Below are 24,914 nucleotides of genomic sequence, written 5' to 3' on the forward strand. Positions count from 1 at the left end.
CCTAGGTCTTGGACGTCCAGTCTTCCCTCCTGGTGGTTTTAAGTGATGTTTTTGTTTTGGCATTTATTGAGATCCTGCCGAAGAAGCTTTGCAAATACTACTGTTTTCCTGGTAGCAAAAAATAATGCTATTTACTAGAATGTTAGTGTACCTGAGTTTGAAAAGGAATACAAACAGATACTTTGTGGGCTTTTGAAGTTTTCAAGATTTTGTCCTTCCTACAAGGCTGAATTTTACCACAGAATTTGTTGCCCACTTAGTTGTTGAACATTTAATAGCCTCAGGGCCTTTACTATTAGGAAGTTTTCTTTAAAGAGCAGAGATTGGAACCTCATTTTCCCCATGGTGCTTTTAAACATGCTCCATATTAAGTTGGCCCTACTTTGAACTTAACTTTATATGTGGCATAGTCATCTCGGTCTTCAGTGAGTGGTTAGTCCCCTAATTCAACGCGATCCATCTAAACAAGTGATAATACTCGATACTCTCCTGGCAGGGTGGAGAAACAGTGAAAAGAGTGAGACAGGAAAACTGAATGAAATAAATAAATAGTTGTGGAAATTATTCATTTTTTTTTTTTTTTTTTTTTTACTCAAATAGTGACATGCTCTAAGCTGTAAGTAAAGTTTTTGTTCTGTTTTCTCATCCTAGTCAAAGAATGAAACTTTTTTTCAGAGGCAGATTATTTTAACTCTCTTCTCTGTGTTGTCTGGGTCATATGGATGCCCTTGAAATAGTGATAAGAATGTAGTAGCCCCTTATTTAGCCCCTCTTGTGAAATATCTTGGGACATCTTTGCTAGCAAGAAGCAGAAGCAGACTGAAATTTGCGTCAGTTTATTATGCAGCTCATGGAAGCAAACGAAGAGACAGCACAAGCAGACCTCAGCCAGGTGGCATCAGGGCATTCTGGGTGCTTTGAACCACCAGTATTTTGTCATTAACATGGCTGTGCTCCCAGTTCAGTTCCGTCTCTGGAGGGCTCAGTGTGGACTACAGGTTGATTCCTCTGGGGTCCTATGTTGAGGCAGCTGGCATGAGGGGGCAGAAAAATGTAGGACATCAATTAGCCTCTCGGTGGCTGTGGTAGGGGCTTCTCTTCCGGAGAGAGGTGGGCTGCGAGGGAATGATGGACCTCTAGCAGTAGGATTGCTGTGGGGCATAACCAAGGTGTTCGGCTCTTGTTGGCAGCTCCTAATGAACCTGTTCTCTTAGGGCCAGTTTTACTGGAAACAGGAGGGGTATTTTCTACGTATACCTGAAAGATGAATATAAATTTGCTATAATATAGTAAAGTTAGAGGAATTCAGTAAATTATCAACCTAGGAATATTATATGTCCAAAAAGGTGTAAATTAAGGTAATTGGAAATTTCAAAACAATTTGTTTCTCTCTTAATACATGTTTCTCTGTTACATATATGTTCTTTACTCATTCCTCACTACGTTTTCAATTATTTTTTAACAGCATTTGAGCAGTAGGCTGAATCTTTATTGAACACTATTGGAACTGGCTAAATAAAGTAGTTTATTTGTAAGGGAATGTTCCGTTTGGCCTGCTGGCCGCATGACCTGATGGTCCTGTTTTATTTAAGTTGTAGGTTCCCTGAAGTTATTTAAACTTCTCCTACTTTGGAACTATGGCAGAATTGCTACAACTTAGAAATCAGGTGAAAGGTCAGTGTAGACAATGCCTCAAGCTAACCATGGTGATGGTGATGACTATGAAAGCTTCAGCTGAGAGGAACCTACTAGTTTTGGACCCATCGCTGAATACAAATTTAAACTCGTTCTGCCAGTGCACGTCACCTTAAACTTAGCCAAGTTGAATTTCATCTGCTATTGGCTATCCAACCTCCATTCTTTAAGACCATCTGGAGCTCCCTAACATCCTTTACAGTTTTACTGTCCAAAACAAATAGTGTTATCATCAAACTTGGCCAACTTACTGTCTGTTTCATTTTCAAATCACTAGTAAATACATAAGTACAGTAACATTAACCTATAAAAGAGGCCTCAGAGTTGTTTCCTGCTGACCTTTTCACTGGAAGACTTTTCATTGTGATTTTCTTTCTCATCATTGAATCAATCCATGACCATATGTGGACCCTTGGTCTAGAGTCATTTAAGGAAGAGCATGTGCACACTGTAGTCACCTCAAGGCAGGGGCAATGAGTTATCGAGGAGTGGGAGGACCTGAAGCCAGGTAAGTAAATATAGTTATTAATTTGGTATTCAGAATAGATTAGCTTCATATGTTATTTTCGACTGTTGGAGCAGTTGTGTGCTTCTTAAGAGGCCAGCATCACAGAGGGGATGCCTCTTAATGTAAAGTATGAGAAGTAATTGAAAGGAGGTATAACTGATGGCACATCTGAGTAGTGTTGTAATTGAATTTGTAGCCATTTGACAGAGTTAAGATTGTTGGGTTCTTCACTAGGAAAACTAATAAGTTAACTATGGACTGCAAATAGTTGGTTAGTTTATTGATTATTGCTGTAATTACTGACTGAGCTACATATAACAGGGTATGCTTGCAATACTGACAAAACAAGAATTTGAAAATTTTACCATTAGTAGGGAAAAGCCAGCATGCTTATTCTTTATAAGTATATTCCTCATACTGTACTCTTTATGTTGTCTGTTAGAAAGCATGCTAAGGAGAGATTTAAGAAACCCTTCTGTTATAAATGTGTAGAAGAATAATAAATAACTCTGATTTGATGTGAGTTGATATGTAAGACTTGCCACTGAATAAGTTATAACCAATGAGAGTACGTAGTCACCACGTCTGTATTAATTCCTATTTGCCTCCTTCCCCTTAAACATTGTGGAGCAGCCATTATGTGTAAGGCATGGTGCTAAGCATTCTACAGCAGTAGTTTCTTAGATTTTGGGGGACACAGGGCTTTTTGAAAATGTGAGGAAAGTTGTTTATTCTTTTCCCAGGAAATTCACACAGTGCAACATTTTACCTAGAAGTTCAGGAATTTCAAGGATCTCTCAGGCCCATGTAGACCCCAGGTTAATACCTCTGCCATAAGAGATAATAAAATGCACAAGACATGGTCCATGCCCTTGATGAACTTCCAGAAAGAGAAACAGACAATGTTCCTTATAGTACCCTTTTACTTATTTTATTATTTATAGTACTGTAGTAATTGAGGGAAGGGGAGGAGATACTGAATCAGCCTTGATAAACAATTAGTTAAATTCTGCCTCTGTACTTGGTCTAAACATTTCAGTATTCTTGTTTAGTGGTTTCTGTATCACCCTATCGTTATGGCCATTTTTCTTCTATGTACTATTGCTTGGCAGTGGGAGATTCGTAGCCCTGTGCCCTATTTAAAGATGTTTTTCAAGTACTTTATAAAAAAGTTTCCATATACCAGCTTCTGTGATTATGATCTTCCTAACACCTTTACGAGGTGAGCAAGGCAGCTATTTTTCTCATTTTTACAGCCGAGAATACTGAGGCACAAACAAATTGTATTCCCTTCTCAAGGTCATACAGCTATGTAGAGCTGGGACCTGAGATCACTCACTGATTTGCTCACTTATTCATACAGCCAGTTTTTCACACTTTAAATATTTATGGGATGGCAACTCTCTGGCCAAGCCCTATGCTAGCTGGTGGAGGTGCAGTGAACATATAGTTCACTTTTTCAAGGAGCTCATGCTCCAGTCAGGGAAGTTAACAAAAAAGGAAACAGTGTTTGGTGTGGGAGGATGAGAAAGACTCAGAGCTACCAGGCATAGTGATAAATGCTGTCATATGCCTAAGCATTAGGTGTTCTGTGAGCACAAAAAAGGAGCACCTGATCTAGCTTTGGGGACAGAGAAGGCTTCCTGGAGAGAGTGGTGTCTAGGTGGAGTAGATGAGGACAAGGGGACTGGGAAGGGTGTTTGAGCAGAGAAAACAGTGTTTAAAGGCCCAGGTGAAAGGATGCCTGGTGCATTCAGGAGGAGCTACCCATGATTAGTGTGGCGTGGACGGTGGGGGGAGGGTATGAGATGAGGTTGGGAAGGCAGGTGGGCTAGATCATGGAGGGCCCTAGCTTGAGGATTTGAGAAGTGGGGAAAATGTAGAGTTAATAAGACTGGTGATTGATGAGATGTGGGGAGGAAGGAAAGAGAGATGGTCTGGACGACTCCCAGATAACTGGTTTGGGAAGCTAGGTCATGGTGATCTCATTCACCCGGTTAGTGAACCCATGTGGTGGAAGACAGGCCTAGGGCAGGAGGGAGGGGTGGGAGAGGTAGGGACCTGTTGAATTTGAGGGGCCTCTGGACAACTAGTTGGGTATGTTCCGAATCTTAGGAGAGAAACCTGGGCTGGAAATAAAGGTTTGTGATTCATCACCTCCTAATTAGTCTCAGTGACTCCTCTGGTAATTGAAACCTTTGAAGTGGCTGAAGTTAACTCGAGGAGAGTACAAAATAAAAAGAGAAGGTTGATGAAAAACCATGGGGAACGTGAGCATTTAAAGAAGGGACGGGGAGAGAATCACTTACCGGAAGCTGAGTAGAGTGGTAAGAGAGGTAGGAGGAAAATGTGGACAGGCGGGGGGAGTTGCTGAAGAAAGAGGGTGAAGTCACCGGCCAGCACAGGTGTCTGCATCACACCACGCTGCCTTCCCCAGTCTCTGAAAGAGCAGGTGACATGGCCTAGCCCACACAGGATGTGAATGAAGGAGCTTTCCACCAGCTCAGCAGTCCACCCAGTAGCCTGCTTTAGTTAAAGATTTTGAGGTACGAGAAACAGGAGATAACTTACCTTTTGACTCTCAAATAGCAAACATTTTATGTTCTGAGTGCATGGACTCGAATGAAAGAAGTATTTTTCTTGGTTGACTGATAAACCGTTTGCTACATCTGTGAAACAGGGGTGATGATACTCCCAGAATAGGATAGGGTTGTGAGAAACTAGATGAATAAATGTAAATATCTAGTATTGATACTGAGCAAGGGCTCTTGTGCCTGAGGTGCAGAAAGCCAAACTCTGACAGCGGGGTTTGCAGCAAAGTGAGGGTTTATTTGCAGGGAGCAAAGCCAGGAGAATGGGCAGCTCATGCTCCAAAGACCCGAACTCCTCCATAGCTTTCAGGCAAAGGTTTTTAAAGACAGTGTGAGGGGAGAGGGTCATAGGAAGCTGATCAGCCCGTGAACCTTCTTCTGATTTGTTGGTGGTGAGGTAACAGGGTGATGTTTAAGGAATCACAACCTTCTGGTTCCAACCAGTCTGGGGTCTAGTGCTTGTGGTCAGCATGTAGTCACCATCCTCCCTCCACCTGGGTGGGAGTCTTAGTTTCTATAGAACAACTCAAAGATATGCATCAGATTGTTATCTGTATCCCCTGAGGAGGCACTAGGAGGCCTGTGACTGTGTAGTCCTAATAGTTAACTGCTTGAGTCTGCTCTTTGGAACTCAGGGAAGCCGAGGAGACTAAAGCCTTTTTCTACAAACAAGAAACGGGCGATGTGGAGGGGCTTTTTTGTACTTAGGAGGTCCCCGAAGGGTCCTGCTTGGTTTCAATCCCCCCTTTTCTTTGATACTCCTCAATCCTGAGGGGAATGGGGGCGGGACAAGAAAGGGAATAAAATTTTGGATGGAGACGTTAATCATAAACTTGGCACGGGGTTTAAGGGGGCTTGGTTTCAGTGTTGAGCCTAACACACAGTAGGTATTCAACAAGTGATAGTTGTTTCTGTGTATCTCTCTCTCGCTGTTTTCTCTCCTTTCAGTAGAGAACTTGTGCCTTGTAAAGTTTAACTGTGCTGTTTTGGAATTCAAGTTTTTATATGGCAGATTTCCATGAAGAAAAAAATGTAATTATTGATTGAGTTGTGCTGTTAGAATTAGAATTAGGGTCATAACAAATAGGAACACTGTATGATAAACTTGCAAACAGAACAAAGCCAAAAATTGTACTTGCTATCCCCTTGTTCAGTCTGGCCCTCTGTTTCAAATTAATTAGATATTTGGATAACTATGCTAGACTTTGTCACATCCTTATTAAAATTGTTTAAGGATTTTGAAGAACATCTCAGAGGGACTCTGAAACTAATCTGAGTCCGGTACTGGAGATTCCATTAGCAATCACAAAACTGATTAATCTTTTACTCAGTTAGCTTATTGATTATTGCTGCAATTACTGCATGTAATGGATTCTACAAGGGATACCAGAGAAAATATGTTTTATAACTTCTGCTGACGTGTTCAGTTTGAGTGCAAACCTGTTCGGTTTGTACTTGTCATACATAACCATTTTTGTGTTTTTAAATTCCGTAACACTTCTACTCAGAAAGTGCTGTGCTTAATATTGTTTCACTACTAGGAGGTTCACTTTTAAATTCCTGAACTACTAATCATTACAGTTTACAAATGCCTTCACTAATTCTATTGCTGCAGTTTAATTTTGAGCTTCACAGTAACCCTATGTAATAGAGTTGGTATCTTTACCCTCATTCAGAGGAAACTCAGGTTCAGCGAGGTTAAATGACTTCCTGAAGACTATACAGGTTAATAAGTGGCAGAATCGGGATTGGACTCCATTTCAATCGGTAAATATTTGTCAAACACCTACTATGTGCAGGACTTTGTGTTAGGGGTAATGAAAGCCAGGATAGGATTATAGAGATTAAGCTAAGAAGCTTTTTGGATAGCGTCAAATTATGGCTCCATTAATGTTATCATGGTCACTTTGTTACTTTTCTGTCCAAGCCATATTAAGTATATTGGCGTAAAAGATTTAGATTTTGGTTTGGTTTGGTTGGTTGTCTTTTCATTTTGTTTTTATCTAGTGGAAGCCTTGTCTTTGGCATTATTGCTTATTTTATCAGTATTTAGAGCAAAATTGGAAAGATCCCCTTAAAGGGAGAATATATAAAACCCTGAGAGAGAATGAAGATCCAAAAAGAACTTGCTTTGCAGCTTATTAAATGTTCTCATGTTTTCTCATGTGAGTTTCACAGTAATCCTGTGGGTACATACCACCTTCATTTTACAGCTGAGTAAACTGAGGTGAGGTGAGCATTTCTTCACTGAGATCATCAGCTAGAAGTGGCCAGTACTGAGACCCCAGGGTTTGAGCCTGTAACTCCTCTAAGTGCCTTGCTCATCTCACTGGGCAGCATAGGCCTTGTGGCTCATCAGGACTGCTCTGTGCCAGGAGGTACTGCACATGGCCCACGTTTTATTCTTGTTTCTTAGGGAATGCCTTGTGAGCAGTGGCCTGAGCTCCTAGGCCCAGTGCCTCCTTGATGGCCCCCCCGACCCTCACCAGGCCCGCTCCTGAGAGGTCGGTTGCCTAGAGTGGGCCCATGCCATGGGTTTAATTACCACCCTTTATAGTTTGTCCTTGATGGTGAATTACTTTGGTGTGTGAAACACAAAATTCTCTGTTAATACAAACACAGATCAAACCCAGTATTTTAGCAGAAGAAAATGTTTCTAGGATTTGGAAGAATTGTACAAAACAAAAAACAAATCCTAGCTACTTGCTTTGGAGAAACTGTCAAGTGGCATACTTAATATCATTACTGTGGCTGTGTTAATTACTGTACAAAGAGATGTTTTTAGATTGCTAAAAAGTTCCTCCAATGGTTATAAATGTATAGTTTCCCAGTTGATTTGAAATGAAAGGGAAACCATTTTTATTTATACATTTTGTGAGGTAAATAAATAAAGTTGGAAAACAGGTCAATTTCATGCATGTAAGGTTTTATAGTAGGAAAAAAATGCCTTGCACCTGTTCTGACCCTTTACATTTGAGGTTATTTGTTTTCAAACTTGACCCCAAGCGCCAGTTTCACACAACTCTGTAAATAATTTGTTAGATAAAGCATAAGGATATTTTATTTGTTTTGATTTCTAGGATTGTGGTAAAGTAGTAACTGAAATTACTAACCTATTCTACATAGCAGGTAATTAAAGAAAAGCATTAACTATAGGAGAACACCACCACTGCTGTTGTCTTGTATCAGTATAAGAAGGCAGTAATTTTTTTGACAGCCACTGATTGGAAAGTTGCTTGCAGCCTTCCAGAAGCAAGAGGGTACACGCTGTGGATCAATAACCGGCAAATTTCCCATTAAAAAGAATACCTGAGCAATGTTCCACATAGCCACTGGCATCTTAATTTTCCATGAAACCTCAAATACTTGTGTGCTGAGGACAAGTCATTTTCAGACAATTTTTCCAGACTACTTGTTAACAGTTATTGCTGTCCCAAAAGGTTGACAGCCTACATGATTGATATTTCATTTACTTGTCATCACTGCTTGAGTAATGGCGAGCACTATATTTCTGTGATTTTAAGGAATATAGTTTCCTGAAAGACATTTGCCTTAGTATGTATTCCAGAGAGCATATCACACATATTTATGCTTTATGTGTATAAGATTTTACATCTATAGAAGGAGAGGATCAGTTTCCTATACAGTTTGAATGTCCTCAGAAGGCAGGGTATACTTATATCAGTCCATAGCCATCAAAAATACACTTTCACTTCGTTTTTAGGGCGAAGAGCCTTAGACTTGTTAACTTGTGATTCTAAAGATGATGTAGAATTTTATAACTCCCCTTTATTTATAAGGGAAAAATAAACCTGATCTTGTGATCATTTTAAATATTACATAAAAGCAATAGAAAGATATATGTACATATTTTTTAGAAAGAAACTTTTAAAGAATGTCAGCAAATAATGATTATCAAGGAGGAATTTTCTGAAAATATGATAGTTAAGTAGAAAATGTGCTTATGTTTTTTAATATAGAAACAACAAGTATTAAAGGGGAATTCTGCTCTGTGACAGCCCCTCACAACACAAAATTAGTGGTTTTCATCGTTGATATTTTCCAAGAACATGACTGTTGTTTGTCAAGTGTTTAAAAAAAGTTAGGGCAAGGACTTCCCTGGCCGTCCAGTGGTTAAGACTCCGTGCTTCCAATGCAGGGGGCGCGGGTTCAATCCCTGGTCAGGGAACTAAGATCCCGCATGCCATGTGGTGCAGCCAAAAAAAAAAAAAAAAAAAAAGTTAGGGCACAGAAGCCACATGCAAGTTAGGTGGACATATGCTCACCGATTAGGATATTAAAGAAAATGGGGATAGACCATAATACAGCCTACTGAATGAACTTGTTTATGATGGAGTATGAAAGCTTTTTGAACTTGGAACTTAATTTTTCATGCCCAGATTTTTAAAGTGAAATTTGATCTATACTAAAGTATTTAGAAGACTAAAACGTGAAAGGTATGTTTGCTTGAAACTGGGCTATCTTTTTATCATATTAATCCTGTCATCTTTGGATGGATCATATCTTGTTTCCTTGTTCCACAGTCTCTGTGATTTTGATTTCCATTATCTGTACATTTTATACACAAATATGAATAATGTTTGATTAACTGACTGGCGTATAGGTCCAAGCTAAATGTGAGGTGTCTCCATTTTGCTTTGTAAAATCCAGGGAAAAAGAACAAAAGGCAATTTGAGAAATTTCTACTAAAGTGCTTTTTGTGTCATTTTAATTTATTTAAAAATTATTTTTTATAAGATTCTTTTTTTTTTTTTTTAAACATGGACCGTTGTTTTTTTTTTTCTGCGGTACGCGGGGCTCTCACTGTTGTGGCCTCTTCTGTTGCGGAGCATAGGCTCCGGACGCGCAGGCTCAGCGGCCATGGCTCACGGGCCCAGCCTCTCCGCGGCATGTGGGATCCTCCCGGACCGGGGCACAAACCCGTGTCCCCTGCATCAGCAGGCGGACTGTCAACCACTGCGCCACCAGGGAAGCCCCCATGGACCGTTTTTGTTTTATGTTTTGGTTTTTTGGCCATGAGGCATGTGGGATCTTAGCTCCCCAACCAGGGATCGAACCTGCATACCCTGCATTGAAAGGCGAAGTCTTAACCATTGGACCGCCAGGGAAGTTCTTGTGTCATTTTTAGTATATGTCATTTTCAGAACATTTCTAGAGATCAGATACTAACGTAAAATCTTAATCAACATTTTTTACTCTTAAAGATAAATGATAATATGGAGGATAACACTATACTGGACTTTTAGTCCTGAGTATTCACTGTAGTCATATTGATGTGCAAATAGGGAAAAAGAATTCTCGAGGCTGATATGTATATACCAGTAGTTTACAAAAGTACTATGAATTGAACAACCCATAAGTGTCTGTTCCAGTATTCTTACATTACTGAGTAACCTCTTTCTATAATCTCTTTGCAGTATTATTCCACAGTAATGGAACAGCAAGTAAATGGACAGTTAATAGAGCCTCTGCAGATATTTCCAAGAGGTAATGTTGAACAAATTCTAATCAACAATGATTATTTCAGTAAACTGTTTCATCAACAGTTATGTTTTCCAAAGGTTTAAATGCACATAACATGATGTTTAGCTCTTAATTTGAAAAAACAAAAGAAGTATTCATTATCGTGGGGATTGCAGGCTGTATTATAGTTATGGCAGATAGAATATCTAATTTACTAGAGTAAATGAAACTAACTAGATTGGTTTTCGTTTTTGAAGTACATACTTACATTCGCTTAAAGAACTCTTTGGGGGTCCACATGGTTTCTAAACCAAGGCAAATGAATGACTTTAATTTTGGATATTTATAAATTGTGGCTCATGATGGTAGCCAGAGCTGCTATTGAGTAGAAAGCTTTCAGCTAGTGCAGAAACCAAGATTTACTGGGGGGTTTTAGGAGCGATATTTTGGTGGAATGTTTAGTGCTTGATTTTGGGGGGAGACATTTTCTAAATAATTGAAAATCCTCATAAATAGGAATTTGATTGTTAAGTTTCCAAAAATATGAGCTAATGAGAGTGACCCTTGGTGAATCACCTGGTTAAATCATTTGTTTTTCCCTTTAGGTTTGATAGTACTAGCCTTGTATCAGATATGATTGCTCAGCTCTGTATAAATGTTCCCTGAAAATTTGAGTAATGGTGAAAAAGAACAGTTTAATTATATAAACCATTAAGTCTTTCACCCATTATACATTGCCCCACTTGGAAATCTATGTTTTCTAACTGATGGAACAGATAAGAAAATTCTCTAAGTAAGTCTTCTAGAAATAGCTTAATTGAAATAATTAAAAGTTAAACTTACCTTCGTTAACTGATACTGTACAAATAATAATGGTATGGGTTTTCCAATTAAGCATTCTAGACTTTCATTACCTGTAACTCTCTGAAGTTTGAATAGCTCAATGAACCAGTAGACTCCTCTTTGCACTGATAGTCTCCAGCGCATGAGAAGATCTGGGTTCAAGAGTAATGCTGTTCTTCTAGCATTAACATGGGCAGTGGGATTAGGAGTATTTAGTACATTATTAATAATAACTTATTGAAGACCTAAGTAAGTAAGTAAAATTGGGCCGTTGATAGCGTGTCTGAAACAAGATTATGATTATTTCAGTTCTGTTGCACCTGAAGACTAAAAACTAAAAAAAGAGGGCTTCCCTGGTGGCGCAGTGGTTGAGAGTCCGCCTGCCGATGCAGGGGACACGGGTTCGTGCCCCGGTCCGGGAGGATCCCACATGCCGCGGAGCGGCTAGGCCCGTGAGCCATGGCTGCTGAGCCTGCACGTCCGGAGCCAGTGCTCTGCAACGGGAGAGGCCACAACAGTGAGAGGCCCGCGTACCGCAAACAAAAAGAAAAAAAGAAAAAAAAGAAAATGTTGCCATTTCTGTGTATTAAGCCAAGAACAGGGTGCAGATTATTTCTTAATATTTTCAATAACCAGAGAATTTGGGCAAGTTTCAAAATTGTTTCTCCACAAGGAGTATTTTTTTTACCAGCTGAAAATTTCCATTCATTGCTTTCCTACTGGATGACTTTATAGCTCTTTTGTAGCAAACCCCAGAAAGTATCCTGGAGAATTATAATTCTAATGCTGAGGGCCTTCATATTTTCTTTTTTTCCAAAAAGTATTTACTTCTCTTCATCCAGAATCTTTCTAAGTTCTGTTTGTTTTCTTTTATCTTGTGAACAGCCCCTGTCAGTGTCCCTGTCCATATCATTGTGCCCCTCCCATGATAATAACAGCCATTTTTAGCCATCTTCTCTGTTCAGACACTAATATTGCTTTGTGTGTCACCATTTCTAGTTCTCCCAACAGTCATGCCTATTATTATTGCTTCCATTTTATACTTGAGAATATTAAGGTTCAGAGATGTTAAGTAACTTCAGAGTCACAATTTTTAAGTGGTTAATATACCCTTTGAATAAGAATTTTGTTTAAGTTTAATTTGCTTAGAGTAGAAGGGCTATATGCTCTTATGTAGGTTAAAATATTAGTAGAGTGTGCATGGGGGTAGTTTGGAGGGCTTGGTAGGAGTGTGGAGAAGAGTATATTGTAGGGAGGAGATTCTTAAAGAAAATATGTGACATTTGAGTGTCACATGTAGTCCTAGGACAGAACCTATTAGTCTCCAATAAATTATTAAATACGGTTGTTCCACGCCAAATTTAAATTTTTTAAAATATGAGACTCAGTCTCCCTATCTGTGTGGTTTTGTGCATACTGTTCTATGTCTTTAGTTTTCTACAGTTTTTTGCTTTTTGCTTATTTATCTACACAAAGTATAGATTTTATGCAATTTTATTTTTCATATAAGTTTACATAAATCTCTAAATATATATAAAATTTTATGTAAGATTTATATAAATTTAGAGGTTATACAGATTTTTACAGTTAGAGTATAGACATTGAGTATATTGCCTGGGTCTACTGAGTTGGTTAAGGGCTCTCAGACCTTAGATTCTTAGATTCTGTGGTCAGGCCCCATGTGAAAAAGAATCTCTAGACTGAGCAAATCAGAGGACAGGAGAAAACAATTCTCTTCTAACATCAGGTCTTCTCATTCCAAGTGGCACAATTGCATTGGATAGTAGCTCCCAGCTCAGGGCTAATTCTCTTTGTAGTTATAAGATATGTTAACTATTAATAAGTATGAAAATTCACTAGCTTTACAGTAACTTCTGACTCCACAACTTTAGGAAATATGAGGCTATTGGGTTTTTTTGAATACTGTTTACTTTTTATTTTATTTTTTAATTAATTAATTTTTGGCTGCATTGGGTCTTCGTTGCCGCGCGCGGGCTTTCTCTTGTGGTGAGTGGGGGCTACTCTTCGTTGCGGTGTGCTGGCTTCTCATTGCGGTGTCTTCTCTTGTTGCAGAGCACAACCTCTAGGCACGTGGGCTTCAGTAGTTGTGGCACGCGGGCTCTAGAGTGCAGGCTCAGTAGTTGTGGCACCCGGGCTCAGCTGCTCTGTGGCATCTGGGATTTTCCAGGATTAGGGCTCGAACCCGTGTCTCCTGCATTGGCAGGTGGATTCTTAACCACTGTGCCACCAGGGAAGTCCCTTGAGTACTGTTTAGATTTTCAGTCATAAAGATTTAAGAAGCCAGTTGAGGAACGAGGCAGATGTTAAGGTAGGAGATAAGAGTTGATGCCTGTCTCTAATTCCTTAGTTAGCCACTTTCTTACTAAATGAAGTTTATAATGCACTGGCTACTTCAGAGGAAATCCTCTGAAGTGTTGTCTTAGGAAGTATTAATGGTCCCTAAAGGACCAAGCATCAGATGTATGTGACTGTTGTTTTGTTCAAAAAGTTAATTTCCATCTTTAGGAAAGAGGATTTGGAGTCTTAATTTTAACGTATTTTAGAAAAACAAATAAAAATCCTTTACTGAGGTTTAGATTTTTTTTTTTAAGGAAAATAACATAATGACTTTGAATATATTTGAAATACACAAACCTAAAGCAACTGATGTGCTTTGTAATTATTAGCCACATCTTCTTATTAAACAGCTCGATTTCTTGTCAGAAACAGAGGAAAATACATGTACATCTGAGAAAGGAGCAAAAAAAAAAAATCAAATTCATCCTTTCCCAAACAATCAATCAAAATTGACGGCCCCTTAACATATAATATGTAGGACACTGTAGTTTTCAGATGGAAGCAGCCTATAACATGGGCAGGAAGCACTTTATTTTTTTTAACATTTGATGAAGAAGCATTTGCTGAATTGGAAAAGTACTAACCTGTAACTCAAGATGGTGTCAGGAAATTAATATTATTTTCGCTGGTACTGCTTTATGTTTAGACTTAAATGTTAGCAAATGTCAAGATTTGCAAGAAATGTCATGAAATTAATGGTATATCTGTATTCTAACAAATTTGACTGCTTACTGCTTTGCAAACTGATGTTCAAACTTAAATATTTCATCTTAGAATCTCTAGCAATTGTTTTGGCGTTAAAAGAACCTCCTCCCACTCCCCTCCAAAAACCCCAGCTATTTTCATTGTAGTCTTAAGTGATAACAGATATACAATGTAATAGAGTGAGGAAAGATGATGGCAGAAATTTGAATTATGAAAGGAATCTAATCATTTTAGCTCAGTTAACTTGATTTTTATATGTTTTAAGCAGAAATTGGAATTTATATGAGGTGGTGTCAGAAAGCTCTTTGCATTTATAAATGCTCACTCCTGCAAGTTAAAAACCCTGGTTCATAATTCCCACTTTGGGTCTTGGGAGCCACTTTTCAATCATTTCTCTCTGCTAATTTTGGTGTCACCCTCATTTCTTTTTAAACGATTCATTTTGAGCAAATTTGTAAATGGCCCTGATGTGTTCTACAATTTAGTCAATTACTGTTTCAGCCTGCAAGCCTCCTGGGGAACGGAACATACATGGCCTGAAGGTACGAATTTCAATAATTGTTTCAGTAAAGTTAGATGGATTTGTAATGCTGTGTTCCACTTATTGAAATGTCAAATAAAACTGCACTTTCTCAAGCTCTGACAAGCGTTCCTTTTTTTTTTTTTAATGGGATGTGGAGGAGGATTCATTAGTATTTGTTCAATATGTGTACATATTGGGGTTTTGATGCCGTATTTTAAAATAATTATTATTTGGAATTCTTTTGTTGGTCTGTTTCTTCAGGATGATCCTGGGTACTGGTCTCCACAAAGATTTACTTGAGTAAAAATATAGACTTCATTTCAGTGATTAATTAAGCACATAAGCATATTGCATACAGAATACCCCCCTCTTCTTTTGACATGTTTATGCTAGAAACATATATCTATTTAATGTCCTTTCATTGTTCTGCGTATTTTGAATTCTGGATTTCTGCTTAAGGCTTTACATTTAAAAGAAAAACTGGCTATTGTATTAGACTCAAGCGTTTTATAATTAATTACTTGGGCCTCATTTTTCAGTGAATAAGAAACATTCTGCAATGTTCTGCCTGGTTTTAAAGCTGAAGGGGTATGATATCGTGAGTTTCACTACTAACCCTTGGATGTATTCTTAATATACTTTTTTGAACATACTGTTTTTTATATAAAACAAAAAGAAACAGTGAACTGAATTTTTTCACTAGAGTTGAATTCAGTTCTAGACAGTGAATTGAAAATGTCCCCAGTTTATCTCTCCCCTTTTCAGCACTATTTAAGTATTTGAATAATGACAGGAACAAAGTATTATGTAATATACAGGTTGTACAGTTTTTATAACCTATATACTGAATAGACTCCAACCATGGGTCTGTCTAGTAAAAAGCTAATTAACCTTCATAGTGAAATGAGAAATTTGTGGCAAATTACAGGTTAATTAGAACTGTGTCCTCAGAACACAGACTGATCAAGATCCTTTCTTTACTTGTAGGTGAATACCCGGGCTGGATCCTCTCAACACAGCAGCCCAGCAGTCTCAGATTCACTTCCAAGCAATAGGTGAGAGCGAGCGAGTGACATGTGCCTCTGAGCGTGAATATCTACATAGTTGGGAGTGAAGAAGGGGCTTGTGGGATGACGTCTCTTTTTCTTTATAAGACCTCAAAAGTGTGTATGTGGCTAAGAAGAAATCTGACCAGTTAAGTAACCCTAGCTATGTATTGACTGAAAAGAAAGGACCTCATAGGGAAAGATAAAATTAGACATGTTGAACTATTTATTTTGGTCTGTGGAATGGTTTTCCATCAGTCTCCAGATTATGCAGAAACAGAAGATTCAGTGCCTTTGACTGTTTCCATGCTTTGATGATCTGGTTTGTATAATGCTTATTATTTTTGTCTTGCTTGTCCATCTTTTGGCAGTGTCATGCTTTACTGACACCTTTCCCAGAAGGAGGCAAGGAAAGAGTAATGTGGTGAAGTTTAAATTGACCAGCCAAGTTGTCCATTTATGTATCTTTGGTGCACAAGAGATTGAGCTATTACAGAAGGAAGATAATTTTCATTAATTCATGCTAACATTGTCCCATACTGGGATGGATACTAAAGACTTGAGCCTCTTCAAAGTGTTCTTCTGACAGGCCTGAGAACTTACTTCCAGAAGATTAAGGTTCTCAAGTAGAAGGACCTGCTTAAGCTGAAAGAATTCTAGATCATATTTGTTACATATTCAGTTATTCAGCTGGTTAACATCTTATTACTGTACTTGAAGATGACACTTGAAGGTGATTGCTCTGTGTGTTTGTATTCACACTGGTGACTGAAAAGCCATCATTGAGCCAGATCACCCTTCCATTGTGTGCCCAGGTCTTTCTGGGTTTAGGGCAGTAGTCAGTGTTTGCACAGCCCTTATCTGCTGAGATGTAGCTTAGGCTTCTACTTTCCCTTCCATGCCCCTCCTTACCCCCTCCACCCAGTGTCTTGGTTCTTTTGTCACTGGGCTTTACTGCAGGTGATTTAAAGTCTCTCCTTCTGACTCTCTCTCTACTCTCCTGTCCCCTCCCCAAAAGTCACTTCCTTGATTGCTTTATTATAGTGTCAGTATATCTTATGCACAGCTTTCCTGCTATGAACACACTACTCTTAGAGTGTGTTTCCTTCTTAAACAATTTATTCTGTGTTAAAATACATCCACTGGTTATTCACCAGTGGATCACCTGTCTTGTGGTCCTGAGGAGTAGGTCTTTTAGTCCTCATCCAAGTGCTTGGCCCTGCCAGGCGATGCTCTGAGGCTTCTCTTTTCATGCTTGTTGGGCAAGAGAGCCATGTCCACCGAGTAGAGGCATGGGGACTGAGGGTCATTTGTTACATTCAGCTCGAAGAGGGCAGGGCCTCTAATTATTACCACTACTTCTAGAAAAAATGTTATTCAGACAGACTGACTATTAGCCTTGAGTGAAAACAAGGACTTTTCCTGGTGTTTTAGGTCAAAGTTCATCATGGTATAAAAAGCAGGATGGAGTTGAAAAAGACAGTAAGGCAGAGAAGCAGCAGGATAACTTTTCAACTCTCTCAGATTTGGTTTTAACCAAAACCAAAGTGAATTAGCTTGGCTTTTAAAAAACTATCATTTATATTCACAGAGTATTATAACATCTTTGGGCTGGAAAGAGACTATCTGATCTAGTGGTTGTCAGCCCTTTGTTGCAGCATCTTCCTTTAGGGATATGACAGCCTCCCAAATAGTAATGGTAGTTTGCTCCAGAAGTGATTTTTGTTATGGGAGGACTGCAGTTTGAAAAAGTCCTACAGGTGATTTTAATATGCCACCCTAGGTTGGCCATGTTCTATGCCCCATATTGATAACTAATCAAAAGTATTTATCGAGTGCCTCCTATTTATTCAGTGCTGTCCTACCCACTAGGAATACAATGTGGTCCTTATCCTCTGGAGCTCGCTGTCTCATAGGCCTACAGACCACCTCCCCCCAGTATACAAATAATTATACTTTATAATTAGTGTTATGAAGGAAACAAGCAGATTTTGAAGTGAGAGAACACTGGGCAGGATTGTGTTTAGATTTGGACGGGGTGCCCAGGGGAGAGTGGCATTCCACTTCGGCCTGAAGGATGAGAAATACCTAGCCACATCAAGAGCCAGAGAAGGGCATTTCAGAGGGTGGGGAGAGTAAGTGAAGGCCCTTGGGTGGAAAAGGAGCTCTATGTGTTCAGAAGGAGGCCAGTTAGGCTGGAGCCCAGGGAGGGGTGCTGGGCTGGGGGAGGGAATGGAAAGGTGGGGAGAACAGTAGGAGTGATAGGAGAAAAGGAGGTGACAGGAGCTGGCTCCTGGGGCCTGGTGTTTGAGCTTTCCCCTCAGCGTATTGGCAAGCTGTTAGACGACTTTCAACAGAGGGCCATGGCCAGCTCATTGTTTATAGAAGACTCTTGCCTGTGGTGTGAAGCATGAGAAGGAGAGGCCCCCATCTAATGCTGCTCTCCTTAGGTGCCCGACTCCCCACTCCTTGCCAGATGGTCATCCAGGCTCTTCCTGAACAGCCCTGTGGCAGGAATGCACTTTATTGGCTGAAGCACCCGTTCCATGTTCATGTAGCTATGTCTCAGAACGTTCTTTTTGTGAGCTGAGATTTGTGTCTCTTTAGCACCCACTCGTAAAGATTGAGTTTAGCCCTCAGAACAGGGCTGTTCCCTCTTCTAGGTAATAGCTCTACTAGTCATCTTCCCTCCAAACATACTTCTTCTCCTGGGTTTCCTGTCTCAGTAAATTCTCCCACGTCCACCCGGATGCTAACTCCAGGGGATCCACCAGGCATCATTCACTGCTTCCTGGGTCTCCCTCAACCCCACATCCAGTCAGTCCCTACATTTATAGGTTCTACCTTCTGAATCACTGTGGAGTCTGTCGACTTGCCAGCATCTCTGTTGTTGAAAAGGTAGATCAGGCTCCCTAGATTACTGCTATAACCTCCCGTGTTGCCCCATTGCAGTCCCTCCTCCACACTGCAGCCAGAGTGATCTTGCTAGTGCATGTTCTGAGCCCATCATTCCCCCCTTTACTGCTCCTCACAACCTTCAGGACAAACTGTACCCTCCACAGCAGGTGAACCATGGCCTGCCATGTGTGGGTCCTCTGCTCACTCTGGCCCCCTAGCCTGCCACTCCCCCCTTCCAACTGATGGTTCAGCTTTGCTGATGAATACATGGTCCCCTTAATGGATCACATTTCCTCTCACTACTGGGCCTTCACCTCCACTGCTGCCTCTTTTCTGCTTTCTTCTTTTAATCCATTCCCTTCTTTGCCTTCATTCCGGCTAACCTTCGTCATCTTTGATGAACAAAGATGTTATCTTCTTCTGAAAACTGTTCCTGATTATTGCCCACCTCCCAGTCTACGCCAGGTACTCCTTCTATGAATTCCCAATATCTCCCTGTGCTTGCTTTTACTGTAGTGGTTAGCACATTGTATTATAATCACCCCTGTCCCCCAATAGATTCTGTACTCCTTGAGGGCAGTGACTGTAGCATATTCATTGTTTATTTTATTGAAGTATAGTTGATTTACAATGGGTTAATTTCTGTTGTACAGCAAAGTGATTCAGTTAGATATATATATATATATATACACATATATATATATTCTTTTATATATTTTTTTCCATTACGGTTTTGAATGGATAAAGAAGATATGGTACATATATAAATGGGATACTACTCAGATGTATTCATTGTTGAATCCTCAGTTCCCAGCAGGATGCTTGGCACATAGGTGATAGTCGGTAATGCTTGAATAAATGAGTGGACAAATGAATTTATATTCCCTTTAAATCTTGTCTCTGAATTAAATTCTCCAAACTCATTCAGCTTTTCTGATACAACATTATTTCTGGTCCCCTCACCCTTTTACTCTTCTTTGGGTATCTCAGTGTCCCCTTTAAATGTCATTCGCAGATTATAGTTGTATCACATTAAAATTTTAAAGTGTTTTTAAAAGTGATTTTTGGATAGTTCAAGTCACTGTGACCATGCAGATAAATAAAACATTGAGGGACTTCCCTGGTGGCGCAGTGGTTAAGAACCCACCTGCCAAATCCTAAAGATGCTACCAGAAAACTACTAGAGCTAATCAATGAATTTGGTAAAGTAGCAGGATACAAAATTAATGCACAGAAATCTCTTGCATTCCTATACACTAGTGATGAAAAATCTGAAAGAGAAATCAAGGAAACACTCCCGTTTACCATTGCAACAAAAAGAATAAAATAGGTAGGAATAAACCTACCAAAGGAGAAAAAAGACCTGTATGCAGAAAACTAAGACACTGATGAAAGAAATTAAAGATGATACAACAGATGGAGAGATGTACCACATTCTTGGATTGGAAGAATCAACATTGTGAAAATGACTCTAGTACCCAAAGCAATCTACAGATTAAGTGCAATCCCTATCAAACTACCAATGGCATTTTTCATAGAACTAGAACAAAAAATTTCACAGTTTGTATGGAAACACAAAAGACCCCGAATAGCCAAAGCAATCTTGAGAAAGAAAAATGGAGCTGGAGGAATCAGGCTACCAGACTTCAGACTATACTACAAAGCTACAGTAATCAAGACTGTATGGTACTGGCACAAAAACAGAAATATAGATCAATGGAACAGGATAGAAAGCCCAGAGATAAACCCACGCGCATATGGTCACCTTATCTTTGATAAAGGAGGCAAGAATATACAATGGAGAAAAGACAGCTTCTTCAATAAGTGGTGCTGGGAAAACTGGACACTACATGTAAAAGAATGAAATTAAAATGCTCCCTAACACCATACACAAAAATAAACTCAAAATGGATTAAAGACCTAAATGTAAGGCCAGACAGTATAAAACTCTTAGAGGAAAACATAGGAAGAACACTCCATGACATAAATCACAGCAAGATCCTTTTTGACCCACCTCCTAGAGAAATGGAAATACAAACAAAAACAAATGGGACCTGGGCTTCCCTGGTGGCACAGTGGTTGAGAGTCCACCTGCCGATGCAGGGGACATGGGTTCGTGCCCCGGTCCGGGAAGATCCCACGTGCTGTGGAGTGGCTGGGCCCATGAGCCATGGCCACTGAGCCTGCGCGTCCAGAGCCTGTGTTCCGCAACGGGAGAAGCCACAACAGAAGGCCCAAGTACCGCAAAAAAAACAAAACCAAAAACAAAAAACAAATGGGACCTAATGAAACTTAAAAGCTTTGCACAGGAAAGGAAACCATAAAAAAGACCAAAAGACAACCCTAGAATGGGAGAAAATATTTGCAAATGAAGCAACTGACAAAGGATTAATCTCCAAAATTTACAAGCGGCTCATGCAGCTCAATATCAAAAAACAAACGACGCAATCCAAAAATAAGCAGAAGACCTAAATAGACATTTCTCCAAAGAAGACATACAGATGGCCAAGAGGCACATGAAAGGATGCTCAACATCACTAATCATTAGAGAAATACAAATCAAAACTACAATGAGGTATCACCTCATACCAGTCAGAATGGCCATCATCCAAAAATCTACAAACAGTAAATGCTGGAAAGGGTGTGGAGAAGAGGGAACCCTCTTGCACTGTTGGTGGGAATGTAAATTGATACAGCCACTGGAGAACAGTATGGAGCTTCCTTAAAAAACTAAAAATAGAACTACCATATGACCCAGCAATCCCACTACTGGGCATATACCCTGAGAAAACCATAATTCAAAAAGATTCATGTACCACAATGTTCATTACAGCACTATTTATAATAGTCAGGACATGGAAGCAACCTAAGTGTCCATTGACAGATGAATGGATAAAGAAGGTGTGGCACAGATATACAATGGAATATTACTCAGCCATAAAAGGAAACAAAATTGAGTTACTTGTAGTGAGGTGGATGGACCTTTAGTCTGTCATACAGAGAGAAGTAAGTCAGAAAGAGAAAAACAAATACTGTATGCTAACACATATATATGAATCAAAAAAATAAATTTTTTTTTCTGAAAAACCTAAGGGTAGGACAGGATAAAGATGCAGACGTAGAGAATGGACTTGAGGACACGGGGAGGGGGAAGGGTAAGCTGGGACGAAGTGAGAGAGTGGCATGGACATATATACACGACCAAATGTAAAATAGGTAGCTAGTGGGAAGCGGCCGCATAGCACAGGGAGATCAGCTCGGGGCTTTGTGACCACCTTGAGGTGTGGGATAGGGAGGGTGGGAGGGAGACACAAGAGGGAGGAGATATGGGGGATATATGTATATGTATAGCTGATTCAGTTTGTTATAAAGCAGAAACTAACACACCATTGTAAAGCAATTATACTCCAATAAAGATGTTTAAAAAAAAAAAAGATCCGCCTGCCAATGCAGGGGACGCGGGTTCGAGCCCTGGTCCAGGAAGATCCCACATGCCGTGGAGCAACTATTCCCGTGCACCACAGCTACTGCGCCTGCGCTCTAGAGCCCGTGAGCCACAACTACTGAGCCTGTGGTCTGCAACAAGAGAAGCCACTGCAATGAGAAGCCCACGCACCACAACGAAGAGTAGCCCTGCTCGGCACAACTAGAGCGAGCACGTGTGCAACAATGAAGACCCAATGCAGCCAATAAATAAATAAATAAAAATAAAACATTGAGTAAACTGGGGCACAAAGAAATTGCCAGGATATATAAATATAATTTTTTACCAAAGTTCATAGCCAGATATTGACATAATGAATAAAATCAGTTTTTTCCTCTGTTACTCTCAAAGCATGAATTGGTCTTTGCCTTAGGTGGATATGTTTATTAAACTGAGCTTACTAATCCACATGATGTTCCTAAACCATAATTACTGAATTCACGTCCCACTGCCAAGGCACGGCCTTTCCTAAACATTCTGGCTTTCTCCTTCTGTAAAATTAGGATGATTAAATTTTCCATCTATCTACCTCTGGTGTTAAGAAGATTGATGAAGTTGTATTAAGGAATCACATTTTGTTTCTTGGATGAAAGGTGTTTTGTAAATGCAATGAATCAAAATGTTATTATTTCAAGTTGCATGACATAATGGAATATCTGTGGAGAAACATTGCCTGAGCATTGTTTGGTCATTTCTGTTTTTATAATAATTGCAAATATTAAATTGGGACCATTTATGGCAATATCAGGGTCCAAATGTTTTCCAGAAAAAAAAGTATGTGTGTAAGACAGACAGACTTTGAACAAGGTTCGTACCTTAGTTTTCTTTATGTATCAGGAATAACTTTCCCCCACAGGGTATACCCACAGCGGGATAGTTACTGTGAGGATTAGATCAGGATACTAAGTAATAGCATTTAGCACAGTGCGTGGCACATGGCCATCACTCAGGAAATGGTAGAGGCTAATATTTTGTTTTCAACTGGACTGATCTTAGTCAGTTTATTTTGGGGGGGATGTATTTCAGCTTTAGTCCCATTCTGCAGTATTCTTAATTGCCACTTGAGTGCATGAATTCTTAGACTTGGGAGGATGTTATTAAAGTTTAGAATCATTGGCTGAAGGCATGTTCTATAAAATCTGGAGAAAGTAGAGACTAGGGCTCCATAGTTTGCATTTGACTGTAGCAGAAGTTTAAGAAGTATTTATTAAGAAAAATAATTATAACTTGGAATCGTGAGTGTGGTCAAACTTGAAGTCTGAGGTTTTCTCAAATATAACTTATTAAAGGTACCAAATGAGTGTGTGTGTGTGTGTTACTACCATATAATAACAACCAGAATAATGACTATCATTTATCAGACACTTAGTTTGTGCCAAGTCATTGGGCTAGGTTCGGGAGCGGGAAGGAAATGGAATAGATAGAGAGGTGAGTAAGATGTGGTATCTGTTCTCAGGGAGCTTCCAGTCTTGGGAGGGGGTGTGGTGGGAAGAAAGCTATCTACAGATAACTACCAAAGGGAAGAGAGTTAATTTGGCAGATGGGTAGAGGGTTAGAGTAGATAGATGTAGGATAGAGTTAACAAGCTTTAAATTTCAAATTAGAACATTGATGGGAGGAGGTATTATTTTATGCACCACTCTGCTAACTGGGTGGATGTGTACAGGTATAACTCATTATAAAGCCAGAAGGACTTTACAGCATCTTTTGGCCGCTCTCCCTAAACTCATCCACATAAATGTTTACATAGTCATAAATGTCCAGAGAAGAAGATTTCTGTATTTCTTACATACCTACGGAAGCTGGGTTTCATACCTACAGGAAAGGAAAGGAAAGAGAAGGCAGCTAAAATTGATTTAATACTTACTATGTGCAAGAAACAGGTGCTAGGGCTTTTTGTAATATTTAATTTTCTTGGTTACACTATAATGTTGATATTTCCCCCATTTTATAGGAAGGGGAAATTGAGGTTCAGAGCGGATAAGTATCTTCTTCCAGAGCACACAGCTAGTGAGTGCCAGGATTTATTTCTATTACACATTTACTTCCCAGGAAGCTGAATTGTAACTCTTAGCTATAGTACAAAATCAGGACTTAAATTATTTTATCTTTTGAAGTTCTGTAATCTTTGTTTGCTGTGAACATTCTAAGAGTGCATTGTTAAGTACTTGGTATTTAGCAGATGACAGAGTCCACATAAAATAACCACTGTAAGGCTACTCAAAGGCAGCAGAACTAATAGCAAAAAGAGGTCTCTGAAATACTCCATACAATAGCCTAGCTTCATTATGGTAGTAGGCTTTTTTATTGCTTTAGATTACTAACGGGGTTTCAGTCCCTTATCGATACCTTTGCCATTTGGCCAGTTACTTTAGAAAATATTTTATGTAGGGAGAAGGATGTAAAGAGTAGTGTAGTCTATGTCTACACCTAAAACAAAAGTGTGTTTTAGTCTGGAATTTTCAGTGGTGTTCAAAGGTGCTGATGAACTTGCCATTAAAAACTATGTCTTTCCTTTTCAGCTTGAAGAAGTCTTCTGCTGAACTGAAAAAAATATTAGCCAATGGCCAGGTAGGTGTCATTACATATTAAGACTATAGTAATAACTTAGTGCTGTCTAGTTTTTGTATCCGTAAACTTAATAAGCAGATAAAGGATCTATAAAATTCTTCTTGTCATAAATGAATTACACGGCTTAATTTGATTGGCAGAACAATTTGCAGCACGTTTTTCAGACTGTGCTAATGGGCTTCACTCCCAGCAGATTGAAGTACCATGC

The 24,914-nt window shown here is 39.4% G+C and overlaps 1 protein-coding gene across 5 annotated transcripts in view; it reads left to right on the forward strand.

The window, feature by feature from the left end:
- The window catches only part of MAP2K5 (mitogen-activated protein kinase kinase 5), a 278,521-nt gene that overhangs the window by 23,590 nt on the left and 230,017 nt on the right, over positions 1–24,914 (forward strand). For all 5 annotated transcript variants that reach the window (XM_029238396.1, XM_029238395.1, XM_029238397.1 and 2 more), the window contains 4 exons: positions 10,233–10,302; positions 14,686–14,726; positions 15,695–15,762; positions 24,658–24,706. In XM_029238396.1, the coding sequence (XP_029094229.1) occupies positions 10,233–10,302; positions 14,686–14,726; positions 15,695–15,762; positions 24,658–24,706 (228 nt within the window). The remainder of the gene's footprint in view (positions 1–10,232; positions 10,303–14,685; positions 14,727–15,694; positions 15,763–24,657; positions 24,707–24,914) is intronic.

The sequence above is a fragment of the Monodon monoceros genome, unplaced genomic scaffold, assembly GCF_005190385.1.
Source record: "Monodon monoceros isolate NGI ecotype Baffin Bay Population unplaced genomic scaffold, NGI_Narwhal_1 Super_Scaffold_21, whole genome shotgun sequence".
Taxonomy (NCBI): Eukaryota; Metazoa; Chordata; class Mammalia; order Artiodactyla; family Monodontidae; genus Monodon; species Monodon monoceros.